Raw genomic sequence first — 26,843 nt, forward strand, 5'->3', positions numbered from 1 at the left:
CGCCCCCTCCCCCTACTCCGCATGCGCCGCTCCCGAGGATCAGTCGCTACCGCGCCTGCGCAGCGCCTCGCTTTCTGGGTCGGCCTGGGCAACGGCGAGAGTCCGGATCACTGGCGGAAAGTGAGTTTTATCACGGTTTTTTTATATAGCGGAGAGAAGCGCGGGCGGGGAGATAAATAAAAAGAAAATACAAACCGCACCGTCCCAGCGCCCTCCCGGCACCGAGCGGAGCGGATTGAGCGGCCGCAGCCCCTTGTCTTCTGCAGGGAGCCGGACTGGGGCACGTCATCAACTCCACGGCGGTGACTGACGGCAGCTCCGACCAATAGGGAGAGAGCGGGCAGAGCTTGGACTACTGAGGTGGCGGCGGGTCCTCCAACCAATCGGGGTGCCCGAGGGGCAGGACTTCCAGCGCCTGCTTCTCCCGCTGCTGAGACAAGTGGAATGCAGCAGAGGGCGCTCTTCTGAGTTTGGGGCTCAGGCCTGTTAGTGGAGCAGTGCAGAGGGAACTTTACTCTGCACTGGGCTTCACTCCCTCAGCACTGCACTGGAGGGGCAGCACAGAGTTTTAGACTCCAGTCTCTGGAGTGGGACTTCAACCCACAACCTTCTGACTCAGAGGAGAGAGTGCTGCCGCCTGAGCCACGGCTGACACTCTGTATCTAACCCGTGCTGTACCTGCCCTGGGAGTGTTTGATGGGACAGTGCAGAGGGAGCTTTACTCTGTAGCTAACCCATGCTGTACCTGCCCTGGGAGTGTTTGATGGGACAGTGCAGAGGGAGCTTTACACTGTATCTAACCCGTGCTGTACCTGCCCTGGGAGTGTTTGATGGGACAGTGTAGAGGGAGCTTTACTCTGTATCTAACCCGTGCTGTACCTGCCCTGGGAGTGTTTGATGGGACAGTGTAGAGGGAGCTTTACTCTGTATCTAACCCGTGCTGTACTTGCCCTCACGAGCAAATTTGGCTAGGGTAAATAAAATCAGAGAGTTAAATGCGTGGCTCAAAGACTGGTGTGTGAGAAATGGGTTTTGCTTCTTGGGACACTGGCACCAGTACTGGGACAGGAGAGTGCTGTTCCATTGGGACAGACTTCACTTGGCCAGTGCTGGGACTGGAATCCTGGCGAATCGAATAACTAGGGCTATAGAGAGGGCTTTAAACTAATTAGTGGGGGGGAGGTTTCAAGAGAGCGAAAAATAAAAATGTCAGCGGAGAAGGCAATAGAGCAAGGTAGCAGTGGGGGAATTAAAAACCAGAGCGTGTCAAGAAGGGACAGAATATATAAAGATAAAGGTAAAGTAGTAAAGGGGGTAAAAGCAGGAATAAATTGTCACAAAACATATTTAAAAGTTCTTTATCTGAATGCACGCAACATTCGTAACAAAATAGATGAGTTGACGGTACAAATAACTACACATGGGTATGATCTGGTGGCCATTACGGAGACATGGCTGCAGGGTGACCATGACTGGGAACTAAACATCCAGGGGTATTTGACTATTAGGAAGGACAGACAGAAAGGAAAAGGAGGTGGAGTGGCTGTGTTAATAAAGGATGGAATCACTGCAATAGTGAGAAATGATATTGGGTCAAAGGATCAGGATAGCGAAATGGTTTGGGTGGAAATAAGGAATAATAAGGGAAAAAGTCACTAGTGGGCGTAGTCTATAGGCCTCCTAACAGTTGCAACTCTATTGGTCGGAGTATAAATCAGGAAATAGTTGGGGCTTGTAATAAGGGAACTGCTATAATCATGGGAGATTTTAACTTTCATATTGACTGGACAAATCAAATTGGGCAGGGCAGCCTTGAGGAAGAGTTCATAGAGTGCATTAGGGATGGGTTTCTTGAGCAGTATGTTACTGAACCAACCAGGGGGCAGGCAATCTTCGATCTGGTCCTGTGTAATGAGACAGGATTAATAGAAAATGTCCAAGTAAAGGATCCCCTTGGAATGAGTGACCATAACATGGTTGAATTCCAAATTCAGTTGGAGGGTGAGAGAGTTGGATCTCAAACCAGCGTACTAAGCTTAAATAAAGGAGACTATGAAGGTATGAGAGCAGAGTTGATTAAAGTGGACTGGGAAAATAGATTAAGGTGTAAGACGGTACATGAGCAGTGGTGTACATTCAAGGAGATATTTCACAACTTTCAAGAAAAATATATTCCACTGAGGAAAAAGGGGCGTAAAATAAAAGACAGCCATCCGTGGCTAAGTAAAGTAATAAAGGATAGTATCTGACTGAAAACAAGGGCATATAAAGTAGCCAAATCTAGTGGGAGGATAGAAGATTGGGAAGCATTTAAAAGCCAGCAAACAATAACTAAAAGATTAATTAAGAAAGGGAAGATAGATTACGAAAGTAAACTAGCAAAAAATATAAAAACAGATAGCAAGAGTTTCTACAGTTATATAAAAAGAAAAAGGGTGGCTAAAGTGAATGTTGGTCCCTTAGAGGACGAGACCGGGAAATTAGTAGTGGGGAACATGGAGATGGCAAAAACACTGAACAAATATTTTGTATCAGTCTTTACAGTAGAGGACACTAAAAATATCCCAACACTGGACAAACAGGGGGCTATGGGGGGGGAGGAGCTAAACACGATTAAAATCACTAAGGAGATGGTACTCGGTAAGATAATGGGACTTAAGGCGGATAAATCCCCTGGACCTGATGGCTTACATCCTAGGGTCTTGAGAGAAGTAGCGGTGGGGATTGCGGATGCATTGGTGGTAATTTTCCAAAACTCCCTGGATTCAGGCAAGGTCCCAGCAGATTGGAAAACTGCTAATGTAACACCCTTATTTAAAAAGGGAGGTAGACAAAAGGCTGGAAATTATTGACCAGTTAGCCTAACATCTGTGGTTGGTAAAATGTTGGAATCCATTATTAAGGAAGCAGTAACAGAACATTTGGATAAGCATAATTTAATCGGACAGAGTCAGCATGGTTTTATTAAGGGGACGTCATGTTTGACAAATTTGCTCTAATTCTTTGAGGATGTAACAAACAGGGTGAATAAAGGGGAACCAGTGGATGTGGTGTATTTGGACTTCCAAAAGGCATTTGACAAGGTGCCACACGAAAGATTACTGCACAAGATAAAAAATCACAGGATTGGGGGTAATATACTGGCATGGGTGGAAGATTGGCTATCTAACAGAAAACAGAGAGTTGGGATAAATGGTTCATTCTCGGGTTGGCAATCAGTAACTAGTGGTGTTCCACGGGGGTCAGTGCTGGGACCCCAACTCTTTACAATCTATATTAACGATTTGGAGGAGGGGACCGAGTGCAACATATCCAAGTTTGCCGACGATACAAAGATGGGAGGGAAAGCAGTGAGTGAGGAGGACATAAAAAACCTGCAAAAGGACATAGACTGGCTAAGTGAGTGGGCAGAAATTTGGCAGATGGAATATAATGTTGGAAAGTGTGAGGTTATGCACTTTGGCAGAAAAAATCAAAGAGCAAGTTATTATCTAAATGGAGAGAAACTGCAAAGTGTTACAGTACAAAGGGATCTGGGGGTCCTGGTGCATGAAACACAGAAGGTTAGTATGCAGGTACAGCAGGTGATCAGGAAGGCCACTGGAATCTTGGCTTTTATTGCAAGGGGGAATGGAGTATAACAGCAGGGAAGTCTTGCTTCAGTTATACAGTGTACTGGTGAGGCCACACCTGGAATATTGCATACAGTTTTGGTTTCCATATTTAAGAAAAGATATACTTGCTCTCGAGGCAGTTCAGAGAAGGTTCACTCGGTTGATTCTGGAGATGAGGGGGTTGACTTATGAGGAAAGGTTGAGTAGGTTGTGTTGTGTATGTACCTTTAAGAGAGAACTGACTTTATGCTGTAGTACCGGCAGTGACCACACCTGTATATAAAGCCATAGCAGGCTTCTGTACTTTCAGTTTTTAACTTACCCTCTGTCAGTAAATACCTGTTATTATTGTTCTCCTGCAGTCCATGTATTATTGCTACTCGGACACTACACTGGCGACGAGCAGGTTCGAACTCACCTGCAGTACTGCATCACCTCACGGGGATCTTTCCCTGAAGAGAAGCTTCTTGGAGGTCAAAGTCAGAGCAACGGGCGTCGACCGCGGGCAACCGCCCAGGAATCCATCGGAGTTCGGAGAATTGCAGGGGAGGCTGTGGAGAGCTGGGCTTGGCTCCCCAGTCGAGGTGTTCCAGCAAATCGTGCTGGTAGCAGGTAGTGCGCTGACCCTTCCGGACTGCGGCGGGCTCGAGCTCGATCGAGCGGCTCTGCAAAAGGGGCCGTGCAGCATCGTCGGGAGGAAAAGAGAGAGAGAGAGAGAGTGGAGCGCATAGGGTGCGGTTGGTGCTCAAGAACCGGGCAGCGTAGAGAAAATAAAATGAGGGGAAGGAAAAGTGGGACGCACCGAAGCCGCGGGTCGCCGCCATTACCCTGTAGAACGCTAGGAGCAGCGTGGCAGCAAGAGGAAGAAGGAAAAGCGCGGGAGGCGCCATTTTATTCCATTGGGGAAGAAGGAAAAGCGCGGGAGGTGCCATTTTAATCCATTGGGGAAGAAGAAAAAAGCGCGGGAGGCGACATTTTAAACCACCCAAGATGCCGAAGAGTGGCAGTATCACTGCTTTCGACAATGAGGTAGAAGACTGGACCACGTATGTGGAAAGAATTGAAGTGTACTGCAAGGCAAATGAGGTGGCTGATGGAAAGAGGGCGTCGGTATTATTAAATTTGATGGGCGCGAGAACGTACGGCCTATTGCGGAATTTAATTACCCCAGCTAAACCAATGGAGAAAAGTTTTGAAGAGATTGTTAATATCTTACAGGAACACCTACACCGCTGCTGATAGCAGAAAGATTCAAGTTCCATAAAAGAAACCAGCACAAAGATGAGAGCAATGCTGACTATCTTACGGAACTACGCAAGTTATCGAAGCACTGCCAGTTTGGAGCAGGACTGGCAGACACCTTAAGGGGTAAGTTTGTCTGCGGGCTCCAGAGTGAAGGAACCCAGAAACGACTACTTTCGGAAAAGGACCTGACGCTAGAACAGGCTTTCAGCGTGGCAGTATCCTACGAAGCAGCAGCACTGGGAGCTGTGGAAATACAACAGAAACCACAAGAATACAGCGCTAACGAAATGGCGTATGGAGCAGAAAAGTGCTATCGCTGCGGCAGAACAACCCATGATCAGAAGGACTGCTGGTTTAAGGACAAAGTATGCAGGCAATGTGGGAAAATGGGACACATAGCAAGAGTCTGCAGGTCGGGAAAGAAAACCAACACTAAAAGAACTACTAAGGAAAAGTACAAGAAAGTAAAAAAAATGACAGACAGTAGTTCAGAAGGTCAGGAGAGTGATAATGACTCCGGGAGCAGGAGACTAAGTTGTCTAAAGTTACACAACGTGATCGCAAAGGAGGATCACCGAACCATTTGGGTCACCCTCATGATAGCAGGGTCCCAAGTAAAGATGGAATTGGACACAGGATCAGCCCTAACTGTCATGAATCGAGGAGACTATGAGCGGCTATTCTCACACATACCCTTGAAGGACACGTCCATTGTATTGAAGACATACACGGGGCAAAAAGTCTACCCCAGAGGAAAAATAAGGGTGCCAGTTAAATACAACGGCAAGGAAACACAGAAACTGTATCTATATATACTACAAGATGGAGGACCACCATTATTGGGACATGAATGGATCCGAAAAATACAATTGGATTGGCATTCCATTCAGGCACTAACTGTGACTGACAAAAAGGATGACGATGTCACACCTGGATGACTGTCAAAAAATTCTAACTGATGCGAAAGAGGTGTTCCAACAAGGACTTGGGACTCTAAAAGGAGTAACGGCAAAGATAAAAATCGAAGATAACGCAAACCCAAAATTTTTTAAGGCCAGACCGGTACCGTATGCAATCCGCCCAGCCATTGAAGCAGAGCTGGAGAGTCTGGAGCATTCGGGTGTGCTGTCCAAGGTGGACTGGAGTGAGTGGGCCACACCCATCATTCCTGTAATGAAGAAATCGTTGAGTAGCACGCCTGGGGAGCCGAAGAAGGTTCGCATCTGTGGGGACTTCAAGGTAACTGTGAACCCAGTCCTGCACATGGTACAATATCCACTTCCACGGATAGAAGATATTTTTGCCTCACTATCTGGAGGGAAACGCTTTACGAAGATTGATCTGGCCCAAGCGTATCTACAAATGGAGGTGGAAGAAGCATCTAGGAAATACCTCACGATAAACACTCACAAAGGTCTTTACCAGTACAACTGACTGGTATTCGGGGTAGCATCAGCCCCAGCTATTTGGCAGAGGGCGATGGAACAAGTCCTGCAAGGGATCCCGGGGACCCAGTGTTATTTGGACGACATAGGGCAGCACGGTGGTATGGTGGTTAGCACTGTTGCCTCACAGCGCCAGGGACCCGGGTTCAAATCCGGCCTCGGGTGACTGTCTGTGTGGAGTTTGCACATTCTCCCCGTGTTTGCGTGGGTTTTCTCCGGGTGCTCCGGTTTCCTCCCACAGTCCAAAGATGTGCGGGTTAGGTTGATTGGCCATGATAAAAATTGGCCCTTAGTGTTAGGGGGGATTAAATACGTGGGGTTACGGGGTTACGGGGATAGGGCTTGGGTGGGATGGATGTCGGTGTAGGGACTGGGTGCTAGGGTTTGGATGATCAGCCATGATCTCGTTGAATGGCGGAGCAGGCTCGAAGGGCCGAATGGCCTACTCCTGCTCCTATCTTCTATGTTTCTATGTTTCTATCCTGGTTACGGGCGAAAATGACAGTGAACACCTTGCCAACCTGGAGCAGGTGCTCGCTAGATTACAAGAATATGGGCTACGAGCCAACCGCCCCAAATGCGAGTTCTTCAGGAGACAAATCTCGTATTGTGGTCACATGATTGATGAGGAAGGGTTGCATAAGTCCCCAGACAAGGTTGAGGCAGTAGTCAAGGCTCCAGCACCGGAAAATGTGTCACAACTGAGGTCGTTCCTTGGGTTGGTGAACTACTACCATAAGTTCTTGCTGAATTTATCGACAATTCTGCACCCACTGAACGCCCTGCTGCAAACTGGAGTAACATGGAATTGGAGTGATGAGTGTAAGCGTGCCTTTCAGAAATGTAAATGCCTAATCACTTCAAAAGAAGTATTGGCCCACTACAATCCAACACTACCGATTCGGTTGGCATGTGATGTGTCTCCCTACGGCATTGGAGCGGTGCTGTCACACAAATTCCTTGACGGTTCAGAAAGGCCAATAGCCTGTGCGTCGCGCTCGTTAACCTCAGCCGAGCGTAACTACGCCCAGATTGACAGGGAGGCCCTCAGCCTGGTGTGGGGGGTGAAGAAGTTCAATCACTATCTGCACGGGCAGAAATTCACCCTACTGACTGATCATCAGCCTCTGGCCTCCATTTTTAACCCAAAGAAGGGTGTTCCGATGATGACGGCGCAACGGCTGCAAAGATGGTCACTTTTTCTAGGGGCACATCAGTACGACATAGAGTACAAGGGTACGAAGCAGCATGGAAACGCTGATGGGCTGTCGCGCCTACCGTTGCCTACTGGAGGAAGCACCTGCAGTGGACCCTGTTGAGATATTCCATTCGACCATAGTCGAATGTCTACCTGTTACAAACTCAAGTATAGAGAAGGAAACCCGAAATGACCCAACACACTCTCGGGTCTATGATTTGATGGTGAAGGGATGGCCAGCACATGGTGACTCACTGTTGCCAGCATTCTCGCCAAGGAGAGAACAGCTGTCAGTGTGCCAGGGGACCTTGATGTGTGGCTCCCGAGTGGTAATTCCACCCAAGTTGAGAGATAGAGTGCTCAATGAGCTTCATGAGGGTCATCTGGGAGGGGTAAAAATGAAGAGCCTAGCCAGGGCATTTGTGTGGTGGCCAGGAATCGATAAAGAAATCGAGGATATGACCAAGAGATGCACAGGATGCCAGAAGGTCCAAAACGCTCCACCACAGGCCCCGCTACACCCATGGGAGTGGCCCTCATCTCCATGGCAACGGGTAAACGTTGATTTTGCTGGTCCATTTATGGACTCAATGTTTCTAATCGCCGTGGATGCCCATTCGAAATGGCCAGAGGTCATCAAAATGTCCTCCACCACCACGGAGAAAACTATTGCAGTCCTACGGACCATCTTCGCCAGGAATGGCTTGCCAGAACAGATTTGCTCCGACAATGGGCCACAGTTTGTGTCCGAGGATTTCCGGAGGTTTCTGTGGAATAATGGGGTGAAACATTACACATCTGCCCCATATCATCCAGCCACAAATGGATTGGCTGAGAGGTTTGTTCAGACCTTTAAAAAGGCAATAAAGGCAATGTATAACGACGACATACCACTATAACACAAGGTGGATAATTTCTTGTTTGCTTACCGGAATGCGACACATGCAGTCACCAACCAAGCTCCAGCCATAATGTTCTTCAACCGAAGGCTAAGATGTTGCCTGGATTTGCTCAAACCAAACATAAGACGAGATGTTGAGGATAAGCAATTCCAGCACATCAATGAGAAGACAACCAGGAGCTTCAAGATAGGGCAACCAGTCTTGGCCCGCGACTACCGAACAGAAAAATGGCAGCCAGGAACGATATGCACACAGCAGGGACCACTAATGTACACAGTGGACATTGGAGAGAGCATCGTGAGATGCCATGCTGACCAGATTCTAGAGTCACAGGAACAAGCCAAACCCATACCACGAGCATGTGCACCTGGTAATGAACCCGAAGTACAGATTGCGTGTACCTCAGAATCAGTGGTATTGGAAGCTGACGAACCAACCAATGACAATGAGCCAGAATCGACTCCGCCGCAAGAACAGGATACTCGAGAAAGGCGCTATCCAGTCAGGATCAGGAAGCCTCCTCAAAGACTGAACTTATAAATGATTATTTCAGTTGATGTATATAGTACAGAGAAAATTGTAATTGTAATTAGTTATTATTTAATTGTTAAAAGAATGTTATGTACTGTTTATCTAAAAGGGGAGGAATTGTTGTGTATGTACCTTTAAGAGAGAACTGACTTTATGCTGTAGTACCGGCAGTGACCACACCTGTATATAAAGCCATAGCAGGCTTCTGTACTTTCAGTTTTTAACTTAGCCTCTGTTCAGTAAATACCTGTTATTGTTCTCCTGCAGTCCGTGTATTATTGCTACTCGGACACTACAGGTTGGGCCTCTACTCATTGGAATTCAGAAGAATGAGAGGCGATCTTATCGAAACATATAAGATTGTGAGGGGGCTTGATCGGGTGGATGCGGTGAGGATGTTTCCACTGATGGGTGAGACTAGTACTAGGGGGCATAATCTTAGAATAAGGGGCTGCCATTTCAAAACTGAGATGAGGAGAAACTTCTTCACTCAGAGGGTGGTAAATCTATGGAATTTGCTACCTCAGATAGCTATGGAAGCTGCGACATTAAATAAATGATAAGGGAATTAGGGGTTACGGGGAGCGGGCAGGGAAGTGAACGTGAGTCTAGGTTCGGATCACCCATGATCCTATTGAATGGCGGAGCAGGTCTGAGGGGCTGTATGGCCTACTTCTGCTCCTACTTTCTATGTTCTAATGTTCTTTTTCTCTTCACATATCTATAAAAGCTTTTACAGTCAGTTTTTATGTTCCCTGCAAGCTTACTCTCATATTCTATTTTCCCCATCTTAATTAATCCCTTTGTCCTCCTTTGTTGAATCCTAAACTGCTCCCAATCCTCAGGTTTACTGCTTTTTCTGGCCAATTTAAATGTCCTCTCCTTGAATCTTATGCTAACCCTAATTTCCCTTGTTAGCCACGGTTGAGTCACCTTTTTTTGTTTTATTTTTATGCCAAACTGGGATGAACAAATTCTGTAGTTCATCCATGCGGTCTTTGAATGTTTGCCATTGCCTATCCACCGTCAACCCTTTGAGAGACATTCCCCAATCAATCCTACCCAACTCGCTCCTCAGACCATCGTAGTTTCCTTTATTTAAATTTAGGACCCCAGTCTCTGAGTCAACAACTTCATTCTCCATCTCAGTGAAGAATTCGATCATATTATGATCACTCCGACCCAAGGGGCCTCGTACAAGATTGCTAATTAATCCTTTCTCGTTACATAATACCCAGTCTAAGATGGCCTGATCTCTGGTTGGTTCCTCGACATATTGGTCCAGGAAACCATCCCGTAAACACTCCAGGAATTCCTCCTCCACAGTAGAGGACATGAGAGGGGGGGAGGGAGTCCCTTTAAATGAGGAGGGGGCTGGGTGTCCCTTTAAATGCGGAGGGGGTGGTTGTCCCTTTAAATGTGGAGAGGCGGGGCCACGCATGCTCATTCGGGCCCCTCACCACAACACGAAACTGCCAGTGCGCCTGCGCGGGGCCTCCGGGGAGCAGAAAGAAGGCTGGGCCCGGGGAAGAGGCAGAATCAGCGGCCGGGGTAAAGTCAAGTGTTGGGGAATCGATTTAAATCGAGGTGAGGAGGGAGCGGAGAGCAATATTATAAAGTAAACGACGAGAAAAACCAAACCTGTGAGTCGGGCGGGACCTCCGCGGACGGTGAACGGAGCCGCGCGGGGGGCAGAGTGAGCCGGAGCAATGTGTTTCTGACTGACGGGAGCGCGGACCAGTAGGAAGACGACTGAGCTGGGAGGACTGAACTGGGCGGCCTGGTCCTCCAACCAATGGCGGCGCGGCTAGGGGGTGGGACCTTCCTCCCCGGCGCTGGTAGGCTGGGGCCGATTGTGACACGCTGTCCCCAGGTGAGAGCAGCACAGAGCTGGGGCTGGAATCTGGGAGAGGGGCTGCAGGCAGCGGGCCTGGCAAAGGGGCACAAGCTTCACAATACAAGCTTCTTTCAAATGCAAAATTGTTTCCTACAGACAGCCTTGGTCACTCTGCAAAAAAAACTGTTTAACAATTCATCATAACTCCCCTGCTTTAGGAGAGGGGTAGAGTGCAAAAGCAAGGAAGTTATGATAAAACTGTAAAAGACTGGAGTCAGCTGTGGCTCAGTGGATAGCAGAGTCAGAAAGCTGTGGGTTCAAATCCCGCTCCAGGGACTTGAGCATATAAAGCGAGGCTGACACTCCAGTGCAGTGCTGAGGGAGCGCCGCACTGTCGGAGGGGCAGTACTGAGGGAGCACCGCACTGTCGGAGGGGCAGTACTGAGGGAGTGCCGCACTGTCGGAGGGGCAGTACTGAGGGAGTGCAGCACTGTTGGGGGACAGTACTGAGGGAGCGCCGCACTGTCGGAGGGGCTGTACAGAAGGAGTGCTGCACTGTCGGAGGGGCAGTACTGAGGGAGTGCCGCACTGTCGGAGGGGCAGTACTGAGTGAGTGCAGCACTGTTGGGGGACAGTACTGAGGGAGCGCCGCACTGTCGGAGGGGCTGTACAGAAGGAGTGCTGCACTGTCGGAGGGGCAGTACTGAGGGAGTGCCGCACTGTCGGAGGGGCAGTACTGAGGGAGCGCCGCACTGTCGGAAGGGCAGCACTGAGGGAGTGCCACACTGTCAGAGGGCCGTCTTTCGGAAGACACGTTCAGGTGGACATAAAAGATCCCATTATTTCAAAGAAGGGCAGGAAAGTTATCCCCGGTGTTCTGGCCATTATTTATCATGCAAATTGGCTGCAGTGTTTCCCACATTACAACAGCGACTACACTTCAAAAAGTACTTCATTGGCTGTAAAACCGTTGGTCGTGAAAGGCGCTGTATAAAGACCAGTCTTTCTTTATTTTCTCTCCTGTATTTACATTAATGACTTATATAAACCTCTTTTACTGTCTCTTGCAAGGGGAGGAATTACAGACGGGCAGCTTAACGCAAACTTCACACGAAGATCTGACGGAGTCACTCGATTCATCAGGACCTGAATATCATCGACATATGGAAGCGGAAAGCAGCAATCAGAATGTGGGCAAACTGCACACGTGTCTTGTGTGTGGACGTAGATTCAACCGAAGGTGCAGCCTGGGGAGGCACAAGTGTAACCAAAGCGAGGAGAGTCTGTGGAAATGTCGGGAATGCGGGATAGGATTCAGTTGCCTTTCCAAGCTGGAGACTCATCAACGCAGTCACTCTGTGAAATGGCCGTTCACCTGCTCCGTGTGCGGGAAGGAATTCACTGCACAATCCGCTCTGCTGAGACACCGACGAGTTCACACCGGGGAGAGGCCATTCACCTGCTCAGTGTGCGGGAAGGGATTCACTACACAATCCGCTCTGCTGAGACACCGGCGAGTTCACACCGGGGAGAAGCCGTTTGCCTGCTCTCACTGTGAGAAGAGGTTTAACCAGTCTTACCAACTGTTGATACACGAGCGTGTTCACACCGGGGAGAGGCCGTTCACCTGCTCCGTGTGTGGGAAAGGATTCACACTCTCCTCCACCCTGCTGATACACCAGCTGGTTCACTCTGACGAGAGGCCGTTCTCCTGCTCCGAGTGCGGGAAAGGATTCAATTGTCCCTCCTCTCTGCGGGAACACCAGCTGGTTCACACTGACGAGAGGCCATTCACCTGCTCTGAGTGCGGGAAAGGATTCACTTGTCCCTCCTCTCTGCGGCTGCACCAGCGAGTTCACACTGACGAAAGGCCGTTCACCTGCTCCGAGTGCGGGAAAGGATTCAGTCGTCCCTCCACTCTGCGGAAACACCAGCTGGTTCACACTGACGAGAGGCCGTTCCCCTGCTCCGAGTGCGGGAAAGGATTCACTCGTCTCACCTCTCTGTGGGAACACCAGTTGGTTCACACTGATAAGAGGCCGTTCACCTGCTCTGAGTGTGGGAACGGATACACTCGTCCCTCCTCTCTACTGCTGCACCAACGAGTCCACACTGACGAGAGGCCGTTCTCCTGCTCTGAGTGCGGGAAAGGATTCACTCGTCTCACCTCTCTGCGGGAACACCAGCTGGTTCACACTGACAAGAGGCCATTCACCTGCTCCGAGTGCGGGAAAGGATTCACTCGTCTCACCTCTCTGCGGGAACACCAGCTGGTTCACACTGACGAGAGGCCGTTCACCTGCTCCGAGTGCGGGAAAGGATACACTCGTCTCACCTCTCTGCGGGAACACCAGCGGGTTCACACTGACGAGAGGCCGTTTAAATGTTCCGACTGCGACAAGAGTTTCAAATGCTCCAAGGGCCTGAAGAAGCATCGACGCATCCACACCAGGGAGAGACCATTCAGCTGCTCTCACTGCGGGAAGAGGTTTGGTCAGTCAATGCACCTGGTGAGACACCAGCGACTGCACACCGGGGAGAGGCTGTTCACCTGCTCAGTGTGTGAAAAGGAATTCACCAGTCCATCTCACCTGCTGAGACACCAGCGAGTTCACACCTGAGCGTACTGGTCCCATTCTGCTGTTAATCACATGACGGACTGTTCTGTGTTAATAATGGCAATTATGGGGTTGGGGGGTGGGGGGCGGTTTGAAGATGCTGATAATAACCCCAGTAACTAGGCTGGAGTTTAAGAGGGGTCAGCCTCAGCTCAGTGGGTGACACTCTCACCTCTAGAGTCAGAAGGTCGTGGGTTTGAGTCCCACTCTGGAGACTTGAGCACATAATCTAGGCTGACACTCCAGGGCAGTACTGAGGGAGAGCTGCTCTGTCAGCGGTGATATCTTTCGGATGCAACGTTAAACCAAGGCACCCTCTGCCATCTCAGGGGGGCATAAAAGATACTGTGGCCGTCATTTTGAAAAACGGAAGGGAGAAAGGATCTCGACTCGGAAGATCAGGAAGTAGAATAAGGAGCTAAGGAATAACAAGGGGCAGAAAACACTGGTAGGAGTATATAGGCCCCCTAACCGTAGCTAAACCGTTGGACAGAATATTAATCAAGAAATAGCAGGAGCTTGCAACAAAAATAATGAAATAATCTTGGGGGACTTTAATCTTCATATAGAATGGACAAATCAAATTGGCAAAGGTAGTCTGGAGGATGAGATCATGGGATGCATTTGGGACAGTTTCCTAAAACAATATGTCATGGAACCAACCAGCGAAGAGGCTATTTTAGATCATGTGTTGTGTAATGAGACAGGGTTAATTAGCAATCTCATAGTAAAGGATCCTCTGGGGCAGAGTGATCATAATATGATAGAATTTTACGTTAATTTTGAGAGGCACTTGCCTCAGTCCAAAACTAGAGTCTTAAACTTAAATAAAGCCTATTGCATAGGTATGAGGGGCGAGTTGGCTAAGGTAGATTGGAAAAATAGATTAAAAGATATGGCAGTAGATAAGCAGTGGCTAGCATTTAAAGAAATATTTCATAATTCTCAACAAAAATACATTCCATTGAGAAACAAAAACTCCACAGGAAAAGTGATCCAACCGTGGCTAACTAAAGAAGTTAAGGATAGCATTAGATTGAAAGAAGAAGCTTATAATGTTGCAAAGAATAATAGTAAGCCTGAGGATTGGGAGAGTTTCAGAAACCAGTAAAGGTTGACAAAAAAATTGATAAAAAGGGAAAAAATAGAATGAGAGAAAACTAGTAAGAAATATAAAAGCAGATTGTAAGAGTTTCTACAAGTATGTAAAAAGGAAAAGAGTAGCAAAAGTAAACGTTGGTCCCTTTCCTACATTGTAACAGTGACTCCACTTCAAAAAAAGTACTTAATTGGCTGTAAAGTGCTTTGAGAAGTCCGCTGGTCGTGAAAGGCACTATATAAATGCAGGGAAGCAGCTGGCCTCTATGATTGAGAGCTGACCATGTGGGGAATTGGTCACAAGAACCTATCTCCTCCTCATCATTGTCCTCCCTCTAGCCCCCCATTCACACCAGCTGCTACCTTATCTCACTGTACTTTGAGTTGTATGTCACGATGCTGATGAAAAGGAATAAAGCTGCCCATGTAAGTCCTGCATGTAATAGTAAGACCAACAGGCTGGAGTGTGTAGTCAGGATCTGTCTTATCTCAGGGTTGAGAAGATATTAATAAACAGCTAAAACCTGTTTTTTTGTGTTGTCATCTCAATCCCTCACTATGTTACTGCTTTGTACCACAGTGCAGCCCCTGTACTTTCCAACATACGTACACATGTACAGAGCTGCGAGAACACTGAATGTGGTGTGTAATGAATGGCCGAACAGGCAGCTGAAGGTAAGATGGGCAGAGTAGTGTACGGTATGTGTCAAACCTGGGGACTGGGTGGTTGGACCGTGTGTCATCTACTGCCCCCGGATATTCCTCATTTGACTTGTGCTGGTCAGATTCATTTTTGTAATTGAGAAAACCTGCCAAACATTGTTTTTAACATTGCAGACCCTTCAGTACAAGGCAGGCGTGCGTATACTGGCTCTGCATATTCCGGAATATGAACCCATCGTAGAGGTAAAACAGCTTATCTCCCGCTGTGAATTCAAATATTTTACTGGAATGATTGATCAGATATTTGAAGCTGTTGGTTCACAGGTAATAGATTCTGCTTGGACTGTGTTGTAATAGGTTTAGCCTATGTTTCTATAGGGACAGGGTACTGAGTTTGGATGATCAGCCATGATCTCATTGAATGGCGGAGCAGGCTCGAGGGGCCGAATGGCCTACTCCTGCTCCTATCTTCTATGTTTCTATGTTAGAGGCTGAGGCAGCAGAAATTATTATGGGGAATAAGAAAATAGCAGAAACATTAAAAAAATGTCTTCATAGTAGAAGACACAAAAAGCATACCAAAAATGGTGGGGAACCAAGGGTGTAATGAGGGTGAGGAACTTAACGTCATTAATATAAGTAGAGAAAAGGTACTCGGAAAACTAATGGGACTAAAAGCCGACAAATCCCCTGGACCTGACGGCCTACATCCTAGGGTTGTAAAAGAGGTGGCTGAAGAGATAGTGGATGCATTGGTTTTGATCTTCCAAAATTCCCTAGATTGTAGAATGGTCCCAGCGGATTGGAAGGTCGCAAATGTAACACCGCTATTCAAGAAAGGAGGGAGAGGAAAAACAGGGAACTACAGGCCAGTTAGCTTGACATCAGTGTAGGATAGGGTGCACCTGTAGGATTTAGTAAACATTATTAAGATTCGATAACCATTCTAATATAACTATATATAATATGTGAAATTGTATGTTAATAGCCTAAAAGCCTGTATAAAATGGAGAATGGCTGAGAGCAAAGCAGGATGGGATTATGCCAACCTGACTAAAAATCTCTGTTTAAAATTACTGAAGTAATGGAATGTTGTGTTAACTTTATGGAGACGAGGAATTCAGCAATATTCTGCTTAAAGAGATAAAAACTAGAGAGGTAGATAAGAGTTGGAGACGTCCTTCATTGGTCCAGCTATTGGATGGACCGACTGTTTTGTCAACATTCTAGGAAGTGTCCTGTGAAAAGTGAAGATCTGAGATAAGGGTACTTTGTTATGCATGGAGAAAAAGTCAGAAGGATCAAACAAGGTCATAAGATGGGTAAAGAGGGGAACAAGACTTTTTACCAGGTGTTAGAGGGTTAATTACTGCCACGTAGGCAAAACGAGAGGGAAAAGGGTAGAAAGATACAGGTTTTGAACATCGAAAGCGCGCACCGTGTAACCAGAGATTGATAGGAGCTTCGGTCAACAGAACACAGCAAGATCCCAAGGAAGTGCGCATGGGTCAACGGAACACAGCAAGGTACATCAGGAGACTTGCGCTGCGGACACTCGGAAGGAACGCCGGGGTTTGAACGAACAGACTGTGACTATCTTCTTGTTAAGTACTACTTCTTTGTACCAGATGTTTAATGCTCAATAAACCTGTTTTACTGATACACAATATTCCTGTACCCAGAGCGGTTTGTGTAGTCACGGACTGTTTTACTGATACACGATATTCCTGTACCCAGAGTGGTTTGTGTAGTCACGGACTGTTTTACTGATACACAATATACCTGTACCCAGAGTGGTTTGTGTAGTCACGGACTGTTTTACTGATACACAATATACCTGTACCCAGAGTGGTTTGTGTAGTCACGGACTGTTTTACTGATACACAATATACCTGTACCCAGAGTGGTTTGTGTAGTCACGGACTGTTTTACTGATACACAATATACCTGGACCCAGAGTGGTTTGTGTAGTCACAGACTGTTTTACTGATACACAATATACCTGGACCCAGAGTGGTTTGTGTAGTCACGGACTGTTTTACTGACACACAATACAACTGTACCCAGAGTGGTTTGTGTAGTCACAGACTGTTTTACTGATACACAATATACCTGTACCCAGAGTGGTTTGTGTAGTCACGGACTGTTTTACTGATACACAATATACCTGGACCCAGAGTGGTTTGTGTAGTCACGGACTGTTTTACTGATACACAACATACCTGGACCCAGAGTGGTTTGTGTAGTCACGGACTGTTTTACTGATACACAACATACCTGGACCCAGAGTGGTTTGTGTAGTCACGGACTGTTTTACTGGTACACAATATACCTGTACCCAGAGTGGTTTGTGTAGTCACGGACTGTTTTACTGATACACAATATACCTGTACCCAGAGTGGTTTGTGTAGTCACGGACTGTTTTACTGATACACAATATACCTGGACCCAGAGTGGTTTGTGTAGTCACGGACTGTTTTACTGGTACACAATATACCTGTACCCAGAGTGGTTTGTGTAGTCACGGACTGTTTTACTGATACACAATATACCTGTACCCAGAGTGGTTTGTGTAGTCACGGACTGTTTTACTGATACACAACATACCTGGACCCAGAGTGGTTTGTGTAGTCACGGACTGTTTTACTGATACACAATATATCTGGACCCAGAGTGGTTTGTGTAGTCACGGACTGTTTTACTGATACACAATATACCTGTACCCAGAGTGGTTTGTGTAGTCACGGACTGTTTTACTGATACACAATATACCTGGACCCAGAGTGGTTTGTGTAGTCACGGACTGTTTTACTGATACACAATATACCTGGACCCAGAGTGGTTTGTGTAGTCACGGACTGTTTTACTGATACACAATATACCTGGACCCAGAGTGGTTTGTGTAGTCACGGACTGTTTTACTGATACACAATATACCTGTACCCAGAGTGGTTTGTGTAGTCACGGACTGTTTTACTGATACACAATATACCTGGACCCAGAGTGGTTTGTGTAGTCACGGACTGTTTTACTGATACACAATATACCTGGACCCAGAGTGGTTTGTGTAGTCACGGACTGTTTTACTGATACACAATATACCTGTACCCAGAGTGGTTTGTGTAGTCACGGACTGTTTTACTGATACACAATATACCTGTACCCAGAGTGGTTTGTGTAGTCACGGACTGTTTTACTGATACACAATATACCTGGACCCAGAGTGGTTTGTGTAGTCACGGACTGTTTTACTGATACACAATATACCTGTACCCAGAGTGGTTTGTGTAGTCACGGACACATTATTATTAGAGCCTTTGAAAGCTACATCAGTCATCGGGAAAATGCTGGAAACCATTGTTAAGGAAGTGGTATCAAGTCACTTAGAAAATCATAACATGATTAGGCAGAGTCAACATGGTTTTATGGAAAGGAAATTGTGTTTGACAAATTTATTAGAGTTTTTTGAGAATGTAACTAGCAGGGTAGATAGAGGGGAACCAGTGGATGTAGTATATTTGGATTTCCAAAAGGCTTTCAATAAGGTGCCACATAAAAGTTTATTACACAAGATTAGGGCTCCTGGGGTTGGGGGTAATATAGTAGCATGGATAGAGGATTAGTTAACGGACTGAAAACAGAGAGCAGGGATAAACAGATCTTTCTCAGGTTGGCAGGCTGTATCTAGTGGGGGTGCCGCGTGGATCAGTGTTGGGGCCTCAGCTATTTACAATCTATATTAATGACCTAGATGAAGGGACCGAGTGTAATGTATCCAAGTTTGCTGATGATACAAAGCTAGGTGGGACAGTAAGCTGTGAGGAACCTTTGGACCTTCTGCCAATCACCTTAAATCTGTGTCCTCTGGTTCTCGAGCCTTCCGCCAATGGGAACAGTTTCTCTCTATCTACTCTGTCCAGAGCACCTCACGATTTTGAACACCTCCATCAAATCTCCTCTCAACCTTCTCTGCTCTAAGGAGAACAACCCCAGCTTCTCCAGTCTCTCCACATAACTGAAGTCCTTCATCCCTGGTACCATTGTGGTCAATCTCCCCTTAACCTTCTCTGCTCTAAGGAGAACAATTCCAGTCTCTCCACATAACTAAAGTCCCTCATTCCTGGTACCATTCTGGTAAATCTTTTCTGCAGCCTCTCTAAGGCCTTCACATCCTTCCTAAAGTGCGGTGCCCAGAATTGGACACAATAAGAAAGAAAGATAGACTTGCATTTATAAGAACATAAGAAATAGGAGCAGGAGTCGGCCATTTGAGCCTGCTCCGCCATTCAATGAGATCATGGCCGATCTTCTGCCTCAACTCCATTCACCGGCCATATCGCCATATCCCTTGATGCCCTTACTAGTCAGAAATCTATCGACTTCTGTTTTGAATATACCCAATGACTGAGCCTCCACAGCCCTCTGGGGTAGAGAATTCCAAAGATTCACCACCCTCTGTGTGAAGAAATTTCTCCTCATCTCAGTCCTGAATGGCCTACCCTTTATCCTGAGGCTGTGGCCCCTGGTTCTAGACTCCCCAGCCAGGGGAAACATTCTTTGAGCATCCACCCTATCAAGCCCTGTAATAATTGTGTATGCTTCAATGAGATCCCCTCATTCTTCTGAATTCAAGAGAGTACAGGCCTAGTTTACTCGAATATAATAGCAAAATACTGCCTATGCTGGAAATCTGAAATAACAACAGAAAATGCTGGAAACACTCAGCAGGCCAGGCAGCATCCATGGAGAGAGAAACAGAGTTAACGTTTCAGGTCTGGGACCCTTCATCAGAACTGGAAAAAGCTGGAGATGTAACTTTGCAGCCTGCCGGACTCAACATTGAGTTCAACAATTTCAGATAATAATCCCTGCCCCCATTTTTCATGCAGTATAATTTTTGCCAATCCCATTTGCAACATGTTATCTTTCCTGCCTCTTACAAAAGTACAGGATGTTCTTTCTATTCCTTCCTCCCCTCAAATGCCCCCCCTCCCCCCGTGTCTCTGCACCTGCTTAATATCTGTTACATTGCCAGCTTTTTCCAGTTCTGATGAAGGGTCCCAGACCTGAAACGTTAACTCTGTTTCTCTCTCCACAGATGCTGCCTGGCCTCCTGAGTGTTTCCAGCATTTTCTGTCGTTATTTCTAGTTTACTCAATCTCTTCTCATACAACAGTCCCGCCATCCCAGGAATCAATCTCGTGAACCTTCGTTGCACTCCCTCTATGGCAAGTATATCCTTCCTTAGGTAAGGAGACCAGAATTGTACACAGTACTCCAGGTGTGGTCGCACCAAGGCCCTATATAATTGGAGCCAGCGTTGGTGGTACTTCTCCAGTGCTTTGAGGTGCACTGGAGAGGTACCACCAACGCTGCCTCCGCAAGATCCTGCAAATTCATTGGCAGGATAGACGCACCAACGTCAGTGTTCTCGCTCAGGCCAACATCCCCAGTATCGAAGCTTTGACAACGCTCGATCAGCTCTGATGGACGGGTCACATTGTCCGCATACCCGATACGAGACTCCCGAAACAAGCGCTCTACTCGGAGCTCCGGCACGGCAAGAGAGCCCCAGGTGGGCAGAGGAAATGTTTCAAGGACACCCTCAAAGCCGCCTTGAAAAAGTGTAACATCCCCACCTGGGAATCCTGGCCCAAGACCGCACAAAGTGGAGGAGAAGCATCCGAGAAGGCGCCGAACACCTCGAGTCTCCAGGAGCAAGCGGAAGCCAAGCGCAGGCAGCGCAAGGAGCGCACGTCAACCCAAGCACCCCACCCACCCGCCCCTTCAACCACCATCTGCCCCACCTGTGACAGAGACTGTAGGTCCCGCATTGGACTCATCAGTCACCTGCGAACTCATTTTTAATGTGGAAGCAAATCATCCTCGGTTCCGAGGGACTGCCTAAGAAGGAAGAAGAAGATATAATTGGAGTAAGACTTCTTTACTCCTGTACTCAAATCCTCTTGTAATGAAGGCCAGCATACCATTTGCCTTCTTAACCGCCTTTCACAACCACCGGACGTCCCAAAGCGCTTTACAGCCAATGAAGTACTTTTGAAGTGTAATCACTGTTGTAATGTGGGAAACGCGGCAGCCAAATTGCACACAGCAAGCTCCCACAAACAGCAATGTGATAATGACCAGATAATCTGTTTTTTCGTCATGTTGATTCAGGGATAAATATTGGGCTCAAAACACCGGGGATAACTTCTTCAAAATAGCACCACGGGATCTTTTACGTCCACCTGAGGGGGCAGACGGGGGCCTCGGTTTAACGTCTCATCTGTAAGACGGCGCCTCCGACAGTGCAGCGCTCCTTCATTACTGCCCCTCCAACAATACGGCGCTCCCGCAGCATTGCTTCCCCCGACAGTGCAGCACTCCCTCAGCACTGCCCCTCCAACAGTGCGGTGCTCCCTCGGTACTGCCCCCCCGACATTGCGGTGCTCCCTCGGTACTGTCCCTCTGACAGTGCAGCACTCCCGCAACACTGTCCCTCCAACATTGCGGCGCTCCCTCAGTACTGCCCCTCCGACAGTGCGGCGCTGGCTCAGTACTGCCCCTCCGACAGTGTGGCGCTCCCTCAGTACTGCCCCTCCGACAGTGCGGCACTCCCTCAGCACCGCACTGGAGTGTCAGCCTCGCTTTATGTGCTAAAGTCCCTGGAGCGGGATTTAAACCCACGTCCCTGGAGGGGACTTGAACCCACAACCTTCTGACTCTGCTATCCACTGAGCCACAGCTGACTCCAGTCTTTTACACAGTTTCAATATAACTTCCTTGCCTTTGCACTCTACGCATCTACAAATGCAAGGGGAGTTATGATGAATTGTTAAACAGTTTTTTTGCAGAGTGACCAAGGCTGTCTGTAGGAAACAATTTTGCATTTCAAAGAAGCTTGTATTGTAAATCTTGGATTTATAAATAGGGCATAGTGCACAGAGCAAAGAGGCAATGATAAACTTGTAATAACAGAAAATGATGGAAACACTCAGGCAACATTTAATCTAATATAAGCTAATAGAATGTTATTGTTTATTGCGAGGGGAATTGAATACAAAAGTAGGGAGGTTATGCTTCAGTTATACAGGGCATTGGGGAGACCACATCTGGAGTACTGTGTACAGTATTGGTCTCCTTGTTTAAGGAAGGATGTAAATGCGTTGGAAGCAGTTCAGAGAAGGTTTACTAGACTAATACCTGGAATGGGCGGGTTGTCTTATGAGGAAAGGTTGGACAGGCTAGGCTTGTATCCGCTGGAGTTTAGAAGAGTAAGAGGTGACTTGATTGAAACAGAAGATCCTGAGGGGTCTGGACAGGGTGGATGTGGAGAGGATGTTTCCTCTTGTGGGAGAATCTAGACCTAGGGGTCACGGTTTAAAAATTTTCTCAGAGGGTCGTGAGTTTTTTGGAACTCTCTTCCTCAGAGGGCGGTGGAAGCAGAGTCTTTGAATATTTCTAAGGCAGAGGTAGATAGATTCTTGGTAAGCAAGCGGTTGAAAAGTTATCGGGGGTAGGCGGGAATGTGGAGTAATCAGATCAGCCATGATCTTATTGAATGGTGGAGCAGGCTCGAGGGGCCGAGTGGCCGACTCCTGCTCCTAATTCGTATGTGACCTATGTAGGGTTGCAAAATTCTGGGAATTTTTAAAAGAGGAAACTTTCCACGGGAATTTTTGGGAATTTTGTGTTTTTTTGCACACTGATGGTTTTTGCCTCTGACCCTTATATTATCTTTGTCGTCAAAATAGACATACTGTTCCATACAAATAAATACAGGCTTTCAAAACTTTATTTAGGTTATAATTTTGAACTTTATTGAACCGCCACAAAAAAGACCCATCTAAAATAAAATAAAAAGAGCGTCAGCTTATTTAGCCTGTAATTTGTCCTTATTTTGTCCCTTTGAGTCTTCTGCTCATGAGTCTTCTGAATCTTCTACTCCTCATTGCTCCTCCTGATTCTCTGACTCTGGCTCTGATGTGTCCATTTCCTCCTCTGTGTCAGTGTCTAGCTGTGTGGTGGACACTTCTGTATCTGGCTCAATAAGTTGTAGGTTCGCCCGGATAGCCACCAGTTTCTCCACTCTTGTTAGTCAGCCTGTTGCGCACCTTTGTATGCATATTCCCAAAAAGTGACCAGTTTCGTTCAGAGGCCGCTGATGAAGGTGGGATTTGGAGTATCACCGATGCAATAGGTGACAGGGCCTCAGATGCACAAAGTCCCTTCCACCAGGTATGTGCACTGATATGCTTGCATGATTCCCATATCCCATCCCCATTCCAAAGACCTTGCTTGGTAGAGAACTTTGCCAGACTTCCCAGAACTTTGCCCACATCCAGATTGAGATGGTGTGAGAGGGTAGAAATCACACTGTAAGCGCTGTTGATCTGTTCTCCAGAAAGTATTGGTCTCCCAACATGCTTTGGGTCCAGCATGTATGCTGCAGCATGAATCGGCTTGACACAAAATTCTTGATGCGTCTGTATGAATTGAACAATTGCCTTCTCCTCTGCTTTGAGCAGCAGGGATGTGGGTAGGGCAATGCTGATTTGTTCTTTTAAATCAGTAAAAAGCCTGAGAACATCTGACAAGACAGCGTCATCTCCTTCAATCTGAGCAATTGCAGATGCTACTGGTGAGAGTAGTTTAAGGCTGCTAACCACTCTCTCCCAAAACACATCATCCAGCAGTATTTTCTTGATGGTGGTTTCCATATCCCCAGACTGGGATATTGCCATTTCTTGCAGCGACTCCTTACCCTCCAGAAGGCTGTTGTACATTATGACAACACCACCCCATTTGGTGTCGTTGGCCAGCTTCAGTGTGGTGTTCTTGTTCTTTGTCATTTGCTTGGAGTTGTAGGTTGCTGCAACTACCTGTTTTCCCCTGACATACTTAACAACTTGCTTGGCTCTCTTGTAAAGTGCTTCCATGGTTCTCAAACCCATGATGTCCTTGAGGAGCAGGTTAAGCCCATGAGCTGCGCACCCAATAGACGTAATATGAGGGTAGGCCTCCTCCACTTGAGCCCAAGCAGCCTTCATATTCGCAGCATTGTCAGTAACTACTGCAAAGATCTTTTGTGATCCAAGATCGTTGATGACCGCTTTCAGCTCATCAGCAATGTATGTGCCTGTGTGTCTGTTGTCCTTCGTGTCTGTGCTCTTGAAGAACACTGGGAGAGGAGTGGAGACGATGTAGTTTATGATGCCCTCCCCTCATACATTTGACCACCCATCTGAGATAACTGCAACACAGTCTGCCATCGCTATCGTTTCTTTGAGCTTTCCTTGGACTCTGTTATACTCAGCCTCCAGCAAATAAGTAGACAAAGCATGTCTGGTGGGATGACAGTATGCAGGGCGAATAACATTGAAAAATCTCTTCCAGTACACATTGGCTGTGAGCATGAGGGGTGAGCCTGTTGCATATACAGCTCGAGCAAGGCACTCATCTGCATTCATCTGGCTATGGTTATCCATTGTATCAAAGAACCTTCCAAGTGGGCCAGGAGTTGCTGATGATAAGGAGCCTGATGCTGAATGAGAACCATCATCTTCTTGAATGGAAGCAGAGGAACTCTGGGCTGACTGCTGTGAGCTTTGAGTGAAGTTGTTGCATTTGGATAAATGCTGCTGCATCTTTGTGGCATTCTTTACATATGGCTTTCTACAGTGTTTGCACATGTACACAGTCTTTCCATCTTTAATGCCTGGGGTAAAATGCTTCCACACATCCGACGGTAAACGTGGCATTGTTCTATGCAGAGAAATAAAGGGCATTCATCTCTGTGTCGAACTGCGGTCGATCAGCACGATTGCAACAGGGTGAGTACATTTTTGCTGATGCTCCATGTGATGGAAGCATGACCTGTACACACACGACGCTACATCACCAATAGTGTATTATTTTGTATATTTTAAATTGAAGGGCAACAGAGTTCAACAAGTAACTGGTTTATTTGGTATAAAGTCTGATTTACTTACTGCATCATCACAACATCAGCAGAAAACAAAATGACTTCCCTCAGGACCCCTAACCTGGATCTTAAAAAAACTATAGCAGTCTTACAGATGCCTGCAGGCCAATCACAATTCGATATGCAAATATTACAAATAGAGGGAGCTCATCCAACCAATCAGGACACATTTGTTCACAGTCACACACAAAACTTGTAATTATTAAAACAAGCCAAGTAAGAAGATAAACATATATTGATTAAGAAATTCCTTAATAATTAAGATTCCATTTCTGTTAGTAATGTTAAGAGAAGACCTGTGGAAAAAAAAGAAATACAAAAAAAACAATATTATGCTAGCATGTGCTTTTTTGGGCAAAATTCCCAAGCTAAACTTCCCGTGGAAAATTTCCGGAAATTTACCGGAAACTTTCCACCCCTTTGCAACCCTAGACCTGTGCACATTAACTCCCAGGTCCCTCTGTCCCTGCACACTGTTTAAAACTGTGCCATTAAGTGTATCTTGCCTCTCCCTGTTCCTTCTGCCAAAATGCATCACCACACACTTCGATTGGGTCGATTGGGCTTATACTCGCTGGAGTTTAGAAGAATGAGGGGATCTCATTGAAACTTATAAAATTCTAACAGGACTAGACAGACTAGATGCAGGAAGGATGTTCCCGATGGTCGGGGAGTCCAGAACCAGGGGTCACAGTCTAAGGATAAGGGGTAAGCCATTTAGGACAGAGATGAGGAGGAATTTCTTCACCCAGAGAGTGGTGAACCTGTGGCATTCTCTACCACAGAAGGCAGTTGAGGCCAATTCATTAAATATATTCAAGAAAGAGTTGGATATATTTCTTAAGGCTAAAGAGATCCAGGGGTGTGGGGAGAAAGCAGGGACAGGGTACTGTGGAAACGTGAATAAAATGGACAATGAATTGGCTTACAAAAATGGTTTGGATGTGGAAATGGGAATAAAATGGGCAATGAATTGGCTCACAAAATGGCTTCACACAAGAAAAGTCTGGATTAGACTAAAAAGCAGCCCCAGCTTTGCAAAGTGCAAAAGCTAGCAGAACAGAGAGAATCTGCCCCAGCCTGAGGCCAAGCGTTAACGAAGTGCTAACGACCAGATCAGGGCCACTGAAAGGGCCTAACTGCTGACTAGAGAATGATTGACTAGCCATTGTTCGGTGCCCACAGCAGTGAGGCAAGTCAGGACTTGCTTGCCAGACTGAAGACCAGATCATGGTCAAACCGAAAGGGCTTGAGTGATCCCTTATTGGAGAACGCTTGTTGCCAGGGAAGTGGTGTAAGGAAACACTTGTTGCCAGGGAAGTGATGTAGTGACCCTTGTCCCAAGGTATAATAGGGACTTCCCCACCGGTACTCTCTCTCTCTTAGCCAGAAGGCGTGTGGAACATCAAGAGGGTCAGACATCTCCCGGGGACGTAAATGCTGGCACCACGTGTCTAACCCGGTGTGACCCTCGGGACACGAATGTACTGTCGATATGCTGTATGACCACTCCGAACAGTAATGAATAAAATGATGTTGTTTTAACTCTCCGAACCCTCGAGCCTGGAATTCTTCGTACTACGGAACTCAAGAAGAGGACCAGAGAAAACCCGGTTCTTACCGTACTGAGTTTGGATGATCAGCCATCATCTCATTAAATGGCGGAGTGAGCTCGAGGGGCCGAATGTCCTACTCCTGCTCCGATCT

General features: G+C 46.9%; 1 protein-coding gene across 1 annotated transcript in view; it reads right to left on the reverse strand.

The window, feature by feature from the left end:
• LOC147093394 (uncharacterized) overlaps nucleotides 1–26,843 on the reverse strand; it is a 179,257-nt gene that overhangs the window by 84,652 nt on the left and 67,762 nt on the right. Inside the window, 1 exon segment of the mRNA XM_085974203.1 lies at nucleotides 15,338–15,414. Coding sequence (XP_085830329.1) covers nucleotides 15,338–15,414 — 77 coding nt within the window.

This window comes from Somniosus microcephalus, unplaced genomic scaffold, assembly GCF_052327205.1.
Source record: "Somniosus microcephalus isolate GS21.2 unplaced genomic scaffold, FLI_Smic_1.0 unresolved_chr1, whole genome shotgun sequence".
In the NCBI taxonomy this organism is placed as follows: Eukaryota; Metazoa; Chordata; class Chondrichthyes; order Squaliformes; family Somniosidae; genus Somniosus; species Somniosus microcephalus.